The following is a 21,087-nucleotide window of genomic DNA, read 5'->3' as shown; positions in this document are numbered from 1 at the left end:
ATTAATCCTGCATAGCAATATCCATGCTCTCCATGAGATCCTCGTGGGTATAACTGAGAGTTATGTGACGTCACACAATGTGACTGTTTGATCTGAAGCCGATAAAAGGTGTTTATTCATTTCAATGCATGTATAAAATGGTGTCCAATGAGATTTTAATTAACTTGATGAAGGAGTTACACTTACAGGCTTAATAACCATTAATAACTACGGATAAATAAATAAGTGGTAAAATGCAGACATGAAGAAAAAAGGCAGGTTTACCATACATGTAGATAAAATGTAAAAATGGTTATTTTCTATGAATTCGGAGAGCGAAAAATTATTTATTTTAAGGTGTCCGAACTCTAAGGTGAAGTACGGTAAATACATTCAGAAATCCAACTCTAATATTGTCAACTTCACGTACACACATTTCGTAACAAATGCTTTTCGTACCCAAATCACATTTTTTTTCAGGGAAAAATAGGTTAGGGTCGGCAGGAAAAAATAGGGTCAGTCGGGTAACCTGAAACAGACCTATTTTTTTATTTGGCCTAATTTTAAACAAGCCCAGGAAGCAATTTACAAGTCATTGCAGCTTGAGCTAATCCAGGATAAATAAGGTAGATGTCTATATCATCATATTAATTATACTCAATTAACTCACCTAATTAATGATCAAGGTATGAACCAAAACATTTATATTATTCCTTTCCCAATTATGTACAGACATAGACTGATGCATCATTTTACAATTATTTAAGGATGGTAAATATTGACAATGACTGTACGTACTGCATACACTGTGAGAGAAGCCTGGCACATTTATGGGCAGTGGATCTCGACCCCTGAATGAAACATGCCTGGATAATCTGTCGCAACTTTGGCTGGATGGATGTCAGGATACACTTCATCTCTATCCTGCAAACAGAAAGACAAGGCATCCAATAAACTTCCATGTGCTTTACAATCAAGTATCCAGTTATTACAGTTTATGAAAATAGACTTAAGTTTATACCAACTTATTTTAGCATGATTGTAAAGACAGCTGTAAGCTGATATGAATTCTTGGATAGAAACTTTTGATAGGCCAAGAGAACATGCCCTTAGCAGTGCTAAAAAAAAACACTTTTGGGCAAAGGCAGACACTTTAACCACTAAACAAAATTCTTACACCCTACTTGATCAATTTCATTGAAGAAATTGTAAAAAGCTCAGCTCTGTAAAATTCCATGAAAACTGACTGTTAATTGATAGGCTCTAAATGTTCGTTTGTTTTTCTCAGTAGGTCAAGTAGTATTTCTCAGCAAATATTAAAGTCAGATCGATGGGCCTGAATCTTTTTTTGAGTTGTTGCAAAGCTTAAAACAGCAAGCACCAGTGCCATGACAATTCCTCAACTGCTTTCTTTGAAAAGCTGACATTCGGCAAATATATGCTATTACTACCTAACCCCTTAGAAGCTTGCGAGTACCTATGATCCGGGTCATTCATCTGTACACTGGTTATCCAAGTGAGGATATCAAGGCACATGTTCTGTACATGGTCTGGACTGACCCCAGTCAATAAGCTGCCTTCATCAAGCGCCACAACTGACAAGAGGCTCTCGTGGAAACTGGTCTGTTCAACCATACAGTTACGTTGATGTCTGGAAAAGGCAGTGAAATATAAATTAATATTACATTATTGCACATAAACTAATACGTCGTCAATCTGATATTGTATTGCGAAATTAAGTTTTTAAATCTATTTTTTACATTATCCTATTATCACAAGACTGCCTTTGCACATTTCATTGTTCAAACAACCATGTGTTGTATGAGTGTTAATAAGATGAAATCAATGTGTATACAGTGTTTTTTTTCTAATAATGCTCCATTTTAACAAACACAAAGAGAGACCAACTCTTTACTAAACCACTAAAATTGTTCTAATTTCATACCTTTCCTTGTAAATGTTTGTTTTGCGAGTCTTGCGAATAGTGATGGAGACTTCAGAGAGCCAGTCACATCCGCGTAGGTTTTCAATCTTTGCCTTTGCACTCGACGTCGTGTAGCTGTGTAGCAGGGACTTGATTGTCTTCTTCTCTGCCAATAATCGCTTCTTCTTGAGATCCTGATCAAAAGACATGTAATAAATGTTTTGGCTCAAGTTGCATGTACACACTTTCTGTCTTTGGGTGTTTTAGTCCTTTTAATTTAGTTTAATTTATTGTACAAAAGGCCTCTGGCCCATACACAAACACAAATGCATACACATATAATACAAAGGTGATAGAACATATGTTTGAGGTATGATTTATTTAATTTTCAATGTAAAATTTTAGAGATTGGTTTGTATCTCATTCACTTATCCTGGAAAGTTTGAAACCACTTAATTCAATCTTCATGGGATTTTCCAAAACTCAACAAACCAGAGGTAAACCTACTGGATATTGTATAAGAAGTATTAATTTCTCAATTGCAGTACACATACCTTTGTCTTCTCTGCTGTTCCCTTCTCCTCCACATATTTACTAGGGAAGCCCTTAATGTGCAGGAGGAAGGCCCGTGGGCGAGCCATGAGAAGCTGGGGGGAGGTGAGAGTGACCAGTCCCCCATTACCAGAAAGATCCAGGCAGTCAGAGATGTTCACCGGACCACATACAATCTGAATATATACATAATGAGAACCTGTTATCAAGGAGTGTATGCACAAAGTCTGAATTTATTAAATCATAAGAATAATTGTCTGCAGTACATTGTGAAAATGCATGTAACTTCTACAGTTACAAGTTTTATATACATGCAAAATGTATCGGAATAAACACTGTATGTTGATCAAATTTGAAAAGTTAACAGCTAAAAATAGCTTTAATGGTGGTTGGCCCAAACTAGAAATGGATAGGTTGCTCAAACTAAAATAAATAGTTGTATTCAAAACTATAATTTAGTAGATATATGGAGGATTAAACATCCAATCAAAAAACAATTTACGCGGCACTCAAATAATAAACCTCCAATTTTTTGCAGACTTGATTACTTTCTGGTTTTGACCAATATATCGAACTGTATATCGGAGTGTAAAATATCCACTGGCATAAGATCGGATCATTCAATTGTAACTTTAAAGATTACCAAGCAAAAATTAAAAAGGCCATTTACGATACAGATGAAATTAATAATCATGCAAATCCGAACACTTTCTGGGAAATTATTAAAGGTGCCATTAGAAATGTTACCATTCAATATTGCATATATAAAAAGAAAGATAGAATCAAGACAGCACAAAAACTAACAGAAGAAATTAACAATATAGAAATACAATTCGCCAATAATCCTAGCAATAATTTAGAGAATATATTAAAGGACAAAAAACAATCACTAGAAGGCATAACAAAACAGCAAGCTCAAGGCTATTTTCTTAGATCTAAATCAGAATTTATAGAAGGCATGGAAAAAATCTCAAAATATTTCGCTAATCTTGAGAAAAAGAAAAAAGAGCAAAAAAACATAACTAGATTAACTGTCAACAACGTCGAAATAACTGAACCCAACAATATACTCAACGAAACTAAACTGTTCTATAATAACCTTTATAAAAAACAACAACTAGACGAATCTAAAGATGACTTCTTTAAGCACAATAACAATAAACTAAATAATGTACAAAAAGAATCATGTGAAGGAAAGCTAACAGAAAAGGAATGTGCTGAAGCTTTATTAGCAATGAATAATAACAAAAGCCCGGGTTCTGACGGTTTAACGACAGAGTTCTATAAACTATTTTGGATTGATATTCAGTTGTTTCTTTTAAATTCCTTAAATTATTCATATACAAATGGGAGTCTTACACAATTACAAAAGCAAGGAATAATCAATTTAATACCAAAGAAAGATAAAGACTCCTCCTCATTAAATAATTTGCGTCCTATATCCTTATTAAATATAGATTATAAAATTGCCACAAAATCTATTGCCAATAGAATGAAACTAGTTATTCAAAGTGTAATTCATAACTCTCAAACAGGTTTCATGAAAGGCAGATATATTGGGGAAAATATCCGACTAATATATGATATTTTAGATCATTTAGACAATACTAATACCCCGGGCCTTCTACTGTTTGCAGACTTTGAAAAAGCCTTTGATAGTATTGACCATGAATTCATGTTTAAAACTCTAGAATATTTTAATTTTGGTAACTCTTTCAATAAATGGATAAAATTATTTTATAACGATATGCAGACTTGTATAACTAACAACGGTCATTTATCAGATTTCTTTACGATAGAACGCGGTGTAAGGCAAGGTTGTCCCCTATCCCCTTATCTATTTATAATATGTATAGAAATGCTTTCCATAGCAATAAGAAACAATTCTAATATAAAGGGAATAATCAAAGATAATGAAGAATTTAAAAACAATGCAACTTTTTTTGTTAACGGTACTGAAGCTTCTATTTACGCCCTTCTTAACACAATTAACGATTTTAGCAATAGTTCAGGTTTAAAATTGAATATGAATAAGTCTGTAGTATTAAGGGCTGGTTCACTACGCTTCACTGATATGATTTTTTGCAAAATGAAGTAATTTAAGTGGACATCGAATCAAGCGACAACGTTAGGCATTGTATTTACAAATGATATTAACAAACGCATAGTTACATGAATATCGAAACAATAAAGCACTTGTTCTGGGAGTGCCATCATAGTCAAGTTTTTTGGTCAAATATCAAAAACCTAATCAGTAAAAATAATATCCCAGAACTAATTGATTATAAAACAATATCATTTGGTGTACAGCCCAAAATAGAGTATTCCGTAATAACTAACTTCATTATATTAGCAGCAAAATACTATATCTACAAGTGTAAGGTGAACCAATCTGAACTTAAAAACGACAATTTTATTAAATTCGTTAAAGAAAGAAAAGAAATGGAAGCACATATAGCCTTAACTAAAAACAAACTGAACATACATAATAGAAAATGGAATCGACTGGTCTTGGAATAACCACTTAAAACTCAAATGTTTCTTTGCAAAACATACCCTCTGCCTCAACTATTATTTAAAAAAAGTATATACATGTATGAACATAGCAGTTCTACGTACAAAGCAGACTGAGATAATTTTGTTCAGTTTTCACCCGGAACCAAACTATCTTTCTCTTCTTCTCCCTTCTTTCTATAATTAACCTACCTTTAATCTCTCTCTAACACTCTCAACAACAGCAGTACATACATGCCATATCCCCCGGTGGGAGTAAAAAATCCCCCGGAATTTCGATCCAACCCCCGGCGGGAGATAAAAATCCCCCGGAATTAAAAAAAAAAAATTTTTTTTTTTAGAAATTTTACATCAGGCAATAATGACTAAGTGAAACCACAGTATGTGAGTGAAACTGAATGTAAAGAAACAACTCCACAATGCCAAAAGGAAACTTTTACAACAAGTGATAATATTTATTCTATTCTCGTTTTGTTTGAAAGTCATCAAAGCTGATAGAATTAAGCACAATTTTTTAAAAGACTTTGGAGGAAGGTAAATTTAATTTAATTGTCTCGAAAACATATTTTTCCAATGACATATTTTGTTCTGCAAGTGCATTACAGTATGACATGACAGTGTATCATAAGAATATGATAAAAACATAATGACATAAAATAATTCTGTTTAATGAAAAAGTTAAGAGGTTTTCAAAGCAAACTATATGTGAATACATTTTTTCGTACTTGCGTCTAAAAATACGTTAAAATTTCGCCAAATTAGACCTGCTAAAAAAATCCCCCTGAATACAACCAAAATCCCCCTGAATTTTCAGCCTTTTGAACAAATCCCCCTGAATGGTCTCCAGAAAATATGGCATGTATGGCAGTAAATATTGTTAACATAACCTGTATATGTTTTTTTTGTAATAGATATACATGGATATTAATAACAAGTAACTTGTATAACATAATAATGTGTATAATATTTACTGATGTAATAATATTAGGGATGGAAGCGAATATCCGAATATCCGGATATCACGCAAGTATTCGGATACAAAAATGGGTATTCGAATATTCGTTAAGAATTAAAATTTCAATGAAATAGCTTAGCAGAGACATAGCAATTGTTATAAAACTTTTCAGATGAAATATTTCAGGTGATCAACAGTGTCTGTCGCGAAGTGGGTATGTGTCACAAATCGTCTGCTAATTTGGTGTTTGTACAAGGCGTGATATTGTGTCCTTGTGCAGCACCCTGTGAAGTTCTATGACCTTGTTTACAATGACAAGTGTTGTTTTATGATATCAGATGTGCTTAATTGACACTAATTGGCACTAGTTGGTATTAAACGGATTGATCATTAATCCGCAGGAATTGATCGTCCAATCACAAGATAAGGGTCGTGCAATCAAAGCTATTAATGACCAATCGTATTTTTGATAAATATGCATGAAGAAATTATTGCTATCTGAACAATAAATATAAAAACAAATATGTTTATCTTTTCACTTTTCAATCAAATTTCCATCATTTTGCATCTTGTAATTGTGTTTTGAATTATTAATCGTTATTCCTGTGTCATGACAACGGAAATATGCCTCCAACATTGACTTCAAGTTTTTGGAAGTATTTCACAAAATCCGAGGATGGTAAAAGTGTTGTGTGTCAACTGTGTAATGTTAAACTGGTATATTGTGGTGGAACTTCAAATCTTAGAAATCACATGAAAAAACACCCCGTATGCAGTCCACCGACTACGCCTTCAAAGTCCACCATGAGGCAGACAACTCTTGACGTCACCATGTCCACTATTTTTTTTTATACGATATGTAAACATGTTTAGTTTATTGATAAATAAAAAAGTACACGCATGTAAATAAAGAAAAATCAGATCGTCTTTTTGTCTTCTTATCTTTTCCGCAATAATATCCTTCATCAAAAAACACCGCAGAAATTGTAGGTATTGCATTAAATCAAACAATATAATGAAATAAAATTACAATCGACTAATCAAATAATCAAAGCATCATTTAACATGAAACCTGCTGATAAATAACAAACTCGAAAGCACGTGGCAGTAACCAAGCAACCACCTCGGCCGAAGTGACTATCAAATTCGCGAGGTGTTTATGTGGTATTCATCATGAGTTTTATGACGTAAAATGAGTTATTTAGCTTTGATTAATACATTATAAATTATCAAGAATGAGAAAGAATGAATGAAAAAGTGAAATTGCCATATGACGAATTATAAATTAAGTGGACACTTGTTTCAAATAACAGAAGGTGGGTGACATATAATAGGAAATTTACTTATTATGAAAACAATTTGATACGAGTATCTGGATAGTATTCGAATACTTGATACGAATATCCAGATACCGATTTGGTATCCGGTTTCCATCCCTAAATAATATATATAAAAGTTAATAAAAGTTAATAAAAAAAGATTGCTCAAACTGCCATATAACTAATATAAAGTATTGGTGAGAGTGTCCTAATGTAATAAGGGCAGGCCTTTTCTAGCCATTCCAGAGGTCAGATATTCTGACCTATTCCCAATGGCAAATTTCTTCAAAATCATGAAAAATTCCTGATTTTTGTAGGTCTCCTCTGGAATTTCATTCCAAAATTAAGGGTTTTATCGATAAACATTTCCAAAAAATAGGTCCATTAATGTGTTCCCAAAATGCCTAGAAAAAAGAGGTCATAGGTTAGAGCACTACAAGGGGAACATTCTCTTGACCTTTCAAATAGGACACAGAACTTATTCCTACCCAAGGAATAGCTACGAGAAATTAATATCTATCTTATAGCTTTCTTCACAATGGAGCTAGAGTTAAATATTCAAGTGTAACCTAAATCATGTCTTTGTCCCTACCTCAGCATGGTGTTTTTCTAGAAACTGTGGGTCCAACACATTGTTGACAGCAGCTTCTGCACTGTTGGCTGCCTCCTGTGCTGCAGGGGGAGGGCTGATGTGGAAGTTGATTTTACTGTCCACTGGGGTTGAATCTGACTTTGACTGACGACCTGTAAGACGTAGCAAATAAAACTGACTGTAATGTATACCGGTATATAATGTTAATTAGATCAAGGACAAGTGACAAACATTTATCATTATTTAAACACGTAAGTGTCTTTGCATTAAAAATGCTTTAATCCTCAACTATGGAGTTGTTGCATTAAAAATGATTTAATCCTCACCTATGGAGTTGATGTTTTGTTTTAGAAGCGTCATCTGAATGTCTGGTGTGAGAGGACACAACGGGTTGATGGTGAACTTTACATCCAGATGTCCCACACAGCACACACGCGGCAACACAATCTCAAACAGATGTTCATCCCAAGTCGTACTGCAATATTAAGGAACAATAAAGATAAGAAACTCTGAAAATCAAGTCCCCAGCCCAGATATCGGACATAGGTCCCATGCTTGCATGTCAGGAGCTCTTAATGTCCCTGTATTAATTCAAGTACTACCAATGAATAGTACTAAAATCCATTTGTAAACGACAGCAAATAGCAGCACAATACAAAAGATTTACTTGAAAACAGAGAGATTTGAACCTCGTTCCAAAGCCTCACCGAGTGCAAGAACTTAATAAGAGAATAAATATACTTCAGCAGTTACAGTGTTCTTGAATATAAGTCCGGTATATAGTAAAAGCCTTATCAGTATACAAGTCACCTGTCTGGCTGCAGTTTGAATGTGCGAGTGTGCTGGGTGGCCTCCCCTTGGTGCTGCAGGTGTTGCGGGTGTCGTCGTTGTTGCTGCTCCTGTTGCATCTCTGTCCAGCAGGGCGGAACTGTGGCAGTGAATCGCGGCATCAGGTTCTCAAACTGAGTAAGCTGGTATAGCTGTGATAGGGACTCAAAAGATACCTGCTGCTTGGCTAGCATCTCCGACACTGGAAATAAGATAAAACTTTTTAAAGTTATCGTTTTCTTTTCAAACCAGGTAAAATGGTACAGCTATGGTAGCGTAAATACTAAAGATACCTGCTGCTATGCATCTCTTAAACTGGAAAAAGGTCAGACGCATTACATTTTTTTTCCAAACTCTTACTTTGTTAAATAGAAAGAACAGATCCACAAGGTGTACCAATATGCATGTGTCTTCTATATGTTGCTTTTGATAGAAAATAGAACACAACTAAACAAACTAAAGCAATAAAATGGAAAGGTGAAATGAAATCTGTATAAATCATACATATATTGTATAATATGATTCTAATACAGCCAAACCCTTCAATCATACCAGAATTCCTGGGCGACTGATTCGGGTCATCTGAGCGTGACCCCTCACAAGTGCCGAGGGGGTCGGGCATGTCAGAGGTTGGCGTAAGGTCCCCCTCCACAGCGCTGTCAGATTGGTCGGGCACGTCTTCGCTCACCTGGTAGAAGTACAGCTTACCATGGCTTGTACATGCACACAGCCGGTCTATACCTGCACACAGAATATATGGATTATCTATTGCAGTTTCATGACTCTTGAATAAGAATTTAATATACACAAGAAAGCATTACAATAATTTCCAATATTTCACAAGTTTCAGTTTATAATCTTTAATGATTACGCCATAATTATTCAATATACTGTAACATGTAGAGTGTTATTCAAAGCTAGCCAGATAATGAAATACTTTCTTTGTCAGGTTATTTATTTTTAAGAGCGCTATTAGAATCTGATCATTCCCGATCAAAACAGAATTCTATAAAATGTACAATATTATATTTAATTATTTAGGATTTAAAATACTATTAAGAACAACAAAAAATGTAAATGTCAAAAATCTTTGTCAAACTTGCAAATATATAGATTTTTTCAATGAATAAGAAGATGATCAAATTCAATCTAAAGTAAAATGGCATTGGTTACATGTATATACTACTAAAACTTGGCTTGTGGGTTAAAATCATATAAACATGAACACAATGCAGGGGTGTAGAAATTAATTTAAGTAGCAGGGAAGATCCCAAAAGTAGGCGGGGCGGGGGGGGGGGGGTAGTCTGGGTGTATTACCCCAGTTAGGGTCAACTTGTGGTATGAATTAAAGCCTTTTTTAACCAAAATTTCTAGTGTTCTGGTGCATGTTTATTTTGTAACAGGGAAACATATATATGTACTTGAATATGATACTGAATCTGAGAACTACCCCACTGAATCTGAGTACTAACCCCCCCCCCCCCCCCAACCAGTGAGGGCTAACTAATAAACCAAATAACTGTCAAATTCAGATTCAGGAAACTATTATAACTTTCCAGACCACATGCCTTGCCATTTGCTAGCAATTCCCGCCTCATCGTAAATCATATGTAATTTCTTTTCTACCAATTATATACTTTCACCCACTGAATCTCTGTGATCCTCTGAAAATTAAACATCTTACTTAATTTTCTATGGTTATAGAAATTTCACCTGCAGCTAACTTATTTCGTTTAAACAATCAAAAGAAATATCTGGACACTTTGTGACGTATAAAGCGTACAAAATTTCACCAAAGGTACATGTAAAATTTATCAATTTTTAGCAGTGACATCACCGCAAGCTTGTTTCATGTTGTTTACATCCGGGTAACACGCGTATACAAAAAGGAATTTTGAGTAAATGGTAATAGGACTAACAGAAGGCCAGACACGCTCATGTTGCATACTTGTTACGCTTTTGGTGTCTGGAAAAAATATTCTTTTTTTCACCCTCCATTGCTTTGCAAATCATAAACATCATAACATTCCCATGGGGGGATGTTATGAACGAGGCCATGTATCAAGCTAATGCAATTGTATTCGGAACGCTTGGAAACCCAAACCTAGAACTTGAAAACATGCCAGAGGGGGATGCGACTAATGACGTCACGAATCCAGCTAATGCTGTATTGTAGTCCGAACGCACAGAAACCAAAATAAACAATACCATCAATCAGGGTTTTAAACTGATGTAAACATAAATACATGACAAAAAATAACAGATTTTATTTTTGTTGATGCGGGGAAAATAGCCGGGTGAAGATGCTAAAGTAACCGGGTTATTTTACCGGCTTCCGGCCCATTTCTACACCCCTGCAATGTAGTACCGTAAATGACTGGGTATTGGACACACTTTTTTCCATCAGATTTCGATGTAAAAAAAATGCCTGCCTCTTTTAACCAGTAACAAGCTTTTGAACTTTTTTTCGGAGGTCAATTTCAGGCTGAGCGTTTGTTTAGATTTATGTAGAAAGGGATGTTACTCGCGTCATACCAATCAAGTATATACGGGTTAAAACGGCAGTAAATAAATAAATAAATTATTTGTTATGTTTTATATAACATTAAACAAATAAACAATGAAACATATTTTGCTTTGTATTAGTAATGTATGGTTTTAAAAATAACCATCGCCATTTTCACTGTCAACAAACATGGTGGCCGATCGTGGCAGACGATTTTGACATTTTTTCTATGCGTCCTATAACCCAAAACATAGATTAAATTTCTTTGCCTACTTCTTATACCCCCATCGCCTTTTACCCAGTCATTTACAGTATATGGGCTTGTGCATGAGTTTGAGGTCTCACAAAACTCTATTTGCATATCAAAATTCACTATTCACAAAATATGCAAGATGAACTACCTGAGCAAAACGTGACATCAACAAACTTTTCCTCCCCAGTGAGCTCAATGTTGGCCAGCAGAGAAAGGTCTGGGACGTTCAGAATTGACATTCGCCCACTCTTGTATATCACAGCAAGCTGACCAAACAAGTCTGAACCCCACCCACAGCCGCTCTGCAATGATGTGACCGAGGGAGCGGGGACATATATCTCATCCTCGCACATGATGACCTCTTCATCTTCAGTCCGTTCACACACCTCAGCCGGGAGCACATACACGGTCTTGATTCCCAGATCACATGCGTCAACATGTCTCACAACCACTGGCGTCTCCTCCAGAGTTGCATAGTGTGTATCACAGTCATAACTAAATCTATAGATTAAAATACAGCCATGGGAAGAGCCAGAGTCTGACTTTGTAACTGAACAGGTATTGGTGTTGAAATTCTCTTCTTGGCTATCACTAAATTCCAAGATGTCACCTGAAGCTGATTTAGAAGATTCTGTGATTTCACTTTGTGAATCTATAGCTGGTAGACTTGGATCACTACTACTAATTTCACTTGACTGTGTCTGTTCACAAGACCATGAACTTGCCATAGCAGGTCTCAAAGACGAACACTGTTTTCTAGGTGTTAGAACTACTATTAAATGCTGTCTATCTAGTGATGCACATATAGACGACACCTGAAGATTTTCCTGCTGAAGATCAACAGGCATTGCCACACATTGCAAGACATTCCCAGCCTGAGGACCAGAGAACCTCTTTATTGCACTTTCAGGGAAATTTACAGAAGGACTAGAGTTTGTATCCATCTCTTCCACCTTGCTTATCCCCTCTGTGGGGCTGCTTGTAGATAGGGCCCCCTTTGGACCAGGGACAACCTTTACTATTTGAACATCTGGGTCCATATCATACATGTCTAACATCGTCCAGTCTGGCTGATTCATCGACATACTCGTCAAGTTTGGGATCATGTTGCTAGAACTCGTTGATGGCTTTAAGGAGTCCATGCTAGGTTGTTTTGAAATCTTTCTAGTTGTCTCTTCTCTTACTGCCACAACGAGTAAAAACGGTAAGAAATTGGTTTGTGAGGCTAAAATATCACTATCAGATTCCGAATGAGCAAGTTCATTGTCGGTTATTATCTGTGGAGAAGTTTCTCCACTTTTACTCTCATTAACTTTGTTCATTAGCAGCACATCAGACTGAACATCTGCCGTCCTGTCATCACAGTTGGAGTTGAACTTGGGACATCGTAAAGACACCCCACATATCAAGCTTGGTTGTATAGGTCTCTTCTTCACCCTTGCCTGCCCGTGTTTCTTGCCAGATCCTCTCCTAGCAGGCTGATTGTCCAAGATATCTGGCTCTGGTTTTTCCACAATACACATTGACGTCACCTCTACATCTTCATTAGGCCGCGTAAATGCTCCGGACTCTACAATGACAAGAACAGGGATAAACATCAGTTTTAACATCATATGTATATAGTGACATCAAACCCAAGCAGTAAATTGAAAACATTTTATACAATCTGTGCTGCTATACATAAAATTGTCTTGCATAAATGGTATAAAGGTCTAACAAAATATATATTATGCTCAAAAGCATTTATGTACTACACTGTGGCACCTACCATTCACAGTCTCTGACTTGTCATTCAAAGGAACTTCCTGGAGGCCCTGTTGAGTAGCAGTGCCATCCTCTCCCATTGAGAAAGAGACAGAGCTTGTCACTCCAACCTTAGCATCAACATTGTCTGTTGAACTGTAACACAGCAACATCATTTTAAACATGTAATTTGAAACAAGGAGTATCCTTTCAGTTCTATTTTTCGATTTATGTACCTACCCATGTGATTATTTCAAGCCTTTTCCTACGAAAAATCTGATATTAGCGAGTGCACCAATCAGCATCAGAAACACCTTGTAATATGCTCTATGACTGACAAATATATGATTTCCTCTGCAGGCAAATTGATTTGAAGATTTAGCTTTTAGACTGTAAGCAAACTTTATTGTTGAGTGAAGTATCCTCGAAAGCTTAGTAGGATTCTTGAGGAAATGACTGCCTGACTCCTAAATTGAAAAACTATGTTTCAAACAGTATAATACCTGAGTGCCGGCTGGGATTGGGATTGGGAGGGTGAGGTTATTTCCAAGCTATCCACCATTGAGTGCCCCTCGTCTGTGGGGTCAATGTCCTGTCTGTCCACGAGCAACCCCGTCTTCACAGCCACCACTGTTTCTGTTGGGTCCAGAACAAACTGACAGTGCCTCTGCAAATAAATCAATTGCTTATTTAACATTTGTGATAATAACATATACATGTCACGTGTCTCGTGTAATTACTTCACATAGGTTCTCTTTCATTGATTCAAACATTTCTTTTTTAAAGCACTAAAGCTAGCCCAGGAACAAGCTAGATCTTGGAAGTTATTTGTAAACTACAAGGATTTCTATAAAAATCACTGTGAATACATTAAACTTACCTTCAGCTTATGTTTGAGATTCCAGATGACAACATTGCCATGATGTGTGGAGGTGGCCACGTAATCCTCACTGATGGTGGAGCTCATACAAGTGATATTCTCCCCTGTTGTACTGTGAGGCAGGGCTGGCTGGGTCGCATACGTCACAGATAAGGGAACATTTTGTGTGTGCTCACCCTTCACAAAGGGGCAGGATGGGGAATGACGCTCATGTTCTGACCTACAGATCAAATTTAGTTTTTAAAGTGGACATAAAAACATTCTAATATCAAATGTGAAATCATAGAAAACATTTTCTCCCACCTAAGATAAGTAGATCCAAAGTTTTGGCCATGCTTGAAATTCTTATCTTGCCCATGGGCAAAGATAAAACAAGAGGCACATCAGTGCCTGTGCTCCACTGGCCAAAAGGTTCATGCAAAGACCACCTAACGAACATTTTCGTCAAGTTTCATAGAAATACAATCATCAATTTTTGAGGAGAAGTTATTTAAAAAAAATTTTTACTTTAATTGCTCTGGCTGCCATGTTGTGCAGTGGACCGAAATGATTTGGGCAATTGGAGTAAAGGAGCACCAAACAAACATTTCTGTCAAGTTTTATCGAAAAAAGGTCATCGGTTTCGACGACAAGTCGTATAAAGTTTTTTTTATTTTTTAGCTCTGGCAGCCATGGTGTGCAGTGGACTGGAACCATTTAACAAATTTTGGTTAATGACCACCCAAGGAACATTTCTGTCAAGTTTCATCAAAATCTGATCATCGGTTTCTGAGAAGAAGTGGTGTAAAGGTTTTTCTATTTTTAACCCTCGCAGCCATGTTGTGCAGCGGACCGGAACCATTTGGGCAATTTTGGTTAAAGGGCATCCCGATGAACATTTACGTAAAGTTTCATCAAAATCTGATAATCGGTTTCTGAGAAGATGTAGTTTAACGTTTTTTTCTATTCTTAGCTCTGGTGCCCATGTTGTGCAGCAGACCAGAACTGTTTGGGCTATTTTGGTTAAGGACTACCCAAGTAACATTTCTGTCAAGTTTCATTGCAATACGATCATCGGTTTCTGAGGAGAAGTCGTTTAAAGGTTTTTCTATTTTTACCTCTGGGGGCCATCTTGTGCAGTGGACCGAAACCATTGAAGCAAATTTGATAAAGGACCATCCAAGGAACATTTCTGTTAAGTTTCATCAAAATCTGATCATCGGTTTCTGAGAAGATGTTCTTTAAAGGTTTTTCTATTTTTTTGCCCTGGCAGCCATGTTGTGCAGCGGACCGGAACCATTTGAGCAATTTTGGTTAAGGACCACCCAAGGAACAATTCTGTCAAGTTTCATCAAAATCTGCCTATCCGTTTCAGAGAAGATGTCGTTTAAAGATTTTGCTATTTTTAGCTGTGGCGGCCATATTGTGCAATGGACCAGAACCATTTGAGCAATTTTAATAAAGGACCACCCAAGGAACATTACTGTCAAGTTTCATCAAAATCTGCCGAACCGTTTCAGAGGAGATGTCGTTTAAAGATTTTGCTATTTTTAGCTCTGGCGGCCATATTGTGCAATGGACCGGAACCATTTGAGCAATTTTGGTAAAGGACCACCAAAGGAACATTCCTGTGAAGTTTTGTCAAAATCCGCTTATCAGTTTCAGAGGAGATGTCGTTTAAAGTAAAAGTTTACGCACGCACTCACGCACTCACGACGGACAATCTGTGACGACATAAGCTCCATGGCCTTCGGCCAGTGGAGCTAACAAGCACCTGTATAGAACTCCTTTTTTATTGTCACTACACAATTAATTCCCATGTTGAAGACCATCGTCTGTAGCATCATTGAAACCTTGTTTTGTGGCAATATTTAAATATCAAATTAAAACTATTTCTCGCTTCAAATGGCACCATAAAAAGTTTTTACATTGCATTCAAGAAATGATTCTGCACTCTCCTCAAAACTATTTAAAGAACGATTTGACTTTTTACATAATCTGCATCACTACGGGCATATCCATGACAACCACAAATTACCACATATCTATACGCAAATTATTTTCACTACGCAAAAGAGTTCCAGCGAAAAAAAACATTTTAACTTTGTGGTTTACCTGTGGTGGGAGTAAAAGCATCTACCATAGACGTTCCTGCAAGATAGGTTCATCCCAATCCTTGCGCAGGGTGTTCTGTGAAAACTCGATATACCTCGCGGGTTGGGATGAACCTAACTTACACTTTCGGCCATGGAAGATACTTATAATCTTCAGAAAAGGACACTAAATTTAAATACCAATTTACATAACCGTGGTTAATCTTCATTTTCAAAATAAATATTCTCCAGTATTTTAAGTATAAACCCTTAGTGATCAATTTACCAAGGTTCATCAGTTGGTTCCCAACAGACGAGGCACACATTACAGGTGAAGCAGAGAGCCCGGTCGTCGCCTGACATGTTAGGCTGGTGGTAAAACCCTGCCTGGGCCATTGGGTCTGGCAATGCCCACCTGCAACAAGCAACAAAATTTTGTAGAATAAACTATTGACATTTGCTTATATTTCATCGATGCTTCCTATCATACAATTATTCTTTAGCTTTAAACTTCAATTGTGACTTGATCAAATCAAATCAAATAATATCTGGTCTACAGGGTACTACGAAGATTAAAGCTGGTGTCAATATGTTCATTAAGCTGTTATCTTCGTGAAATGTAGAATGCTTACAAATATAAAACTCTGTCTCTCAATTCATTATAATTCTACTTTTGCTTATTTAAACTTACCCACATAAACAAACAGGCAAAAAAATGTAATACATATATATTTACCTAGGATTAATTACAGTTATCAAACCTACTTGTAGTTCATATGTGGCCACTTAGTGAATGTATCCCTGCGGGCCGCCTCGCTATACATTGCTGACCTTTCCACCTGCCCCCCTCCACAGGTCAAACTCTCCTCATTGCTAGGCAACAGGTAGCCAAGGCGATCAGCCACTGCAGAGGCGATGGACAGTCCCTGGCTGAACACATTTATTCTTTTCAGTTCTGTCACAAGGCATGTGCTTACTGTCCTCAGCGCATGGTAGGGCAGGTCCAAACATACTGTAGCCCACTGCAATATTTATTTAGGGTTAATGGACGGACCACCAGTACTGACAAACATAAGCGTCAGCAGGAAGTGTTTTTTAAAAGTTATGTGAACACAAAACTAGACCAGGAACTCTCAAGTTCTTTGCTTAGGACCCATGCAAAAGGCAGCCAAGCAGAATTGAAAATTAAATTGGGTCAGCAGGAAGTGTTTTAAAAGTTATGTGAACACAAAACTAGACCAGGAACTCTCAAGTTCTTTGCTTAGGACCCATGCAAAAGGCAGCCAAACAGAATTGAAAATTAAATTGCATCAGCAGGAAGTGTTTTAAAGTTATGTGAACACAAAACTAGATCAGGAACTCTCAAGTTCCATGCAAAAGGCAGCCAAGCAGAAATGAAAATTAATAATTGGAATCTAAATGTAAATCTGCTTTTCCCCCATACCTTGGCAGTTTTATGGTTTCCCCGTGTGGCCTCCTTCACTTGTTCGATCTGTTTTTGAAGCTCTGTGGTCACCGCACTTGTCTCATTATTGCATGGCAAGTCCGCTCCCAAAACAGACTTCAGAAACTGGCTGGCCTAAAACACAGTCACAGGTTGTTATAATTAGGATCACACAAACAGTGAATATATCGAAATTATTTAAAGAAAAGCGTTCAGTTGAAATATTTGGGTAATTCCAAACTGAACAAAGGTGCCAACTATCACAAAATATGACCGTCCTAATTTTAGGACACTAAGTTTGGTGACAAGTGGTTGAACATTGAGCCAAATTTAGAGAGCAAACACTGTTAAGTTTTTGCTAATTCAAGCTTCATAACTCTGGAGTGATTGAGGCGATATGGCTGGTTATCAAACTTGTCCTAATATTATTCCCCTACAAATTCTGACAAAATTTGGTGATGATTGGATGAAGGATTCTAAAATTAATAATCAGACAAGACCAATTTTAGGTAAAGTCTTTAATTTAAGGACGATGACTCTTGAGGGACTGAAGCAATATGGCTGTTTATCAAACTAGTTCAAGATACGATGCCTATACACATTCTGGCTAAATTTGGTGATGATTTGACAAAGGCTTCAAAGGTCATTTAGGGGACAAAACCAATTATAGCTAATTTCTTTAATTTAAAGGCCCTAGCACTCGAGCGAATAAAGCAATAAGGCTAGTTATTGAAATTGTCCAAGATATTAGGCAAAAACACATTCTGACCAAATTTGGTGATGATTGGACAAAAACTTCTAAAATTACTATGTGGACAACATACTGGATGCCGATAGCCCGTCTGCAGACTCTCTAATATACGTATTTAATATCACTAGTGAAATATAAATATTATACATCACTCGAATCAGTAAAAAGGTTGTAAAAGGCATTTCACAGTATAATATATAATATAAACAATCTCATACACATATATTACCATTATTGTTTGTTATATATATATGGCAATTACCTCAGCTAGAGGCAGCTCCAGTCGGACATTTTTGTCGTGTGATAAAAGGGGCATCTGTAGGGCAGTATCTGCCAGCAGCACACCCTGTAGGTCATGGCGTACACCAATTGCCTGGCTGTTACAGAACACCATACGGTTTTTCTCTGGTAAATACACTGTATTAACACGTTCACCCGCTCCCGCTGTAAAAAAAGCATAACATTCATGAAATATATGAATGAAAATAAACAAGATCAGTCTAAGCAGATGCTAAGATCATGAAAAATAGCCAGCCAGGGCCTGTTTGAGAATGCCAAAGGGGCTTAAACTTATTTTGAAAGTGTTCCAAAGTCATTTATACTCATTTCAAGGTATTCACTACTGTTTTGTTATGCAAATGTCAGAGAAAAAAATCTTTACAACTGTACAATAGTCTAAAGTTAAAAAGTCTAAATATTGATTACAGCATTCAGGCATTAATCTTGAACTTTTGAACAGCTATCAAAAAAAAATCTTAGCTCGAGTATTTGGACCTTGCTTCACACATATATATGCAAAATATCCTTGGAACAAGAATGCCGCGGAGCAAATACCAATGCTTATCTGTTTGTTTAGTCAAACAAGGAGGATAACAACAATCACTAAAGCCAGAGTTATGGGCCTTGCTACACGTGTTTACCTTTTCTTTTGCATCATAGGTACCAAATCTTGAGAAATGGCCAAGGTTCCAGCCTTTGCACAACAACAATGACACCAAGGCTATGACAATACCTAAACTATTGTTGAAAAAAAAACAGATGAGCTAAAAATTCATACAAAGTTTCATGTGAGTACATTTCATTAATAACATTCCTGAGCTATGCTTAAGATGCATTTTTTTGGCACTACTCTTCCACTGACATTTAGTGATGCAAAAAAAATCCTTGTCTTTGCGAAGAATACATTGGTGTGGTGACTTGAAATGGTTATCTTGACAGGCTAGCTAAGTTAACCTAACATAGAAGTCAAAGACATGTCAAATCCTCAGGCACTGTGATACAAATATTTCTGGAAGGCTTCCCTTGAAAATTTCGCTTCAGATGATTATATTCGAAAATTGTTCAATCAGGTTAACAATTACATAGTTACAAATGGTGGAGAAAGGGTATGAAATTAATTAACCATAACTGCTATGCTCTTCCCGAAAATCAGCTGCCAAAGGCATTCACTGAATTTCATGTTATAAATGACTTTGATTGACATTTCAAAAACCCCAACAACAACTTAAATTGTACCAATAGTGTCAGTCGAATAAGCCTAAAGATCATGCCTCTTTTATTCATTTTTTTTTTTTAATCCTTACTAGAACTTATACAATAATGTCTATGATTGGTTATATACAATTTAAAAAATAAGTTGGACACGGTTGTCCATTTTGATAGCGCCAAAGTTGTGGCATTGTTACGATATTAAACATTCAGCAATTCAGAAACTTAAAAATATTCGCCTGTATAGAATAACAAAAAGCTAGTAAAGGTAATTCTTTCCAATCCAGGCAAATGGAGCTGCAGCATTCACATGCAAGAATTTCTGAATAAGGGTTTCTTAAAATATTATCTGACAGTGATAGCATAAATTGAACCTAGCATAAGTGGCATGTCAAGTTAATTTGTGACTCCATTTGTCTATCCATGGGTGTCGTTCCCAGTGAGAGTATTAGTCTTGTTAGATTGTGAGGGATAGTGCAGAAACAGAATGTAACTCTGTTTCTGTAACGAGTCACATTGTATATATATGACTGACAAACAGGACTCTTGTTAAAAGACCATTCCAGAAGACGGTACTTTTAGAAGCGTTGCAATGCGAAGCGCGGAATTGAACCTGCGACCCCTACTATGACAGTCTATGTTTTACCACAGCACCAATATATTCACCACTTTCCAGCTATTTAACATCCATGATTTTATATTAATTTATTTCTTTGGTCAAATTACTGAAAACAATTTTAATTAATGCAAGTGATTATTGGTCAGAAAGAAACAAATGAAATATTCTGATGATGACAAAAATAAATTGTTTATTTCGCTAAACAAGTCTAAATCTTATCCCTTGGCAGGCTGACCTTTTTTACATCTTAAAATTATAATTCATTTTATTTCAGGTCACCACTTATGAATTGTTAAATTGAAACATCATTGTGTTAGATTTAGTAAGGATTAAAAAAAGGAATGAATAAAACAGGCATGATCTTTAGACTTATGCTACTGACACTCTTGTCAGCGGAAACAGAGTCATTAAATGATTGGTGAACTGGCAGAAATCCTACCAGAGAGGTCAGACTTCTGAAGAACAGATCCGGACGTAACATCATAAATTTTAATGGCTGGTTCTTCGGTCGTAACAATTATTGAGTTGAGGGCTAAGTGGTATGTCACGTTACAAGCGGGTTCCTCGATAGGAATACACCCATCTTCTCCGACAAACCACTGGTGCTTCCCAGCGGAAGCCATTTTTATTGAAAAATTATCGATGACCTCACTTCGGTGTTTATTTTC

The 21,087-nt window shown here is 36.4% G+C and overlaps 1 protein-coding gene across 5 annotated transcripts in view; it reads right to left on the bottom strand.

Moving 5' to 3' along the window:
• LOC128207531 (baculoviral IAP repeat-containing protein 6-like) overlaps positions 1–21,060 on the bottom strand; it is a 65,122-nt gene extending 44,062 nt beyond the window's left edge. For all 5 annotated transcript variants that reach the window (XM_052910491.1, XM_052910493.1, XM_052910492.1 and 2 more), the window contains exons 1-17: positions 20,859–21,060; positions 18,575–18,756; positions 17,562–17,696; positions 16,883–17,139; positions 16,404–16,532; positions 14,046–14,265; positions 13,669–13,832; positions 13,191–13,321; positions 11,571–12,992; positions 9,216–9,404; positions 8,646–8,865; positions 8,162–8,310; positions 7,836–7,987; positions 2,458–2,631; positions 1,925–2,097; positions 1,457–1,630; positions 778–903 (exon numbers count right to left, since the gene is read on the bottom strand). In XM_052910491.1, the coding sequence (XP_052766451.1) occupies positions 778–903; positions 1,457–1,630; positions 1,925–2,097; positions 2,458–2,631; positions 7,836–7,987; positions 8,162–8,310; positions 8,646–8,865; positions 9,216–9,404; positions 11,571–12,992; positions 13,191–13,321; positions 13,669–13,832; positions 14,046–14,265; positions 16,404–16,532; positions 16,883–17,139; positions 17,562–17,696; positions 18,575–18,756; positions 20,859–21,042 (4,181 nt within the window). In that variant the 5' untranslated portion in view covers positions 21,043–21,060. The remainder of the gene's footprint in view (positions 1–777; positions 904–1,456; positions 1,631–1,924; positions 2,098–2,457; positions 2,632–7,835; positions 7,988–8,161; positions 8,311–8,645; positions 8,866–9,215; positions 9,405–11,570; positions 12,993–13,190; positions 13,322–13,668; positions 13,833–14,045; positions 14,266–16,403; positions 16,533–16,882; positions 17,140–17,561; positions 17,697–18,574; positions 18,757–20,858) is intronic.
• Positions 21,061–21,087: the final 27 nt, after the last annotated feature.

This window comes from Mya arenaria, chromosome 11 (genome assembly GCF_026914265.1).
Source record: "Mya arenaria isolate MELC-2E11 chromosome 11, ASM2691426v1".
NCBI lineage: Eukaryota > Metazoa > Mollusca > Bivalvia > Myida > Myidae > Mya > Mya arenaria.
This window is presented reverse-complemented; position numbering and strand designations above follow the sequence as displayed.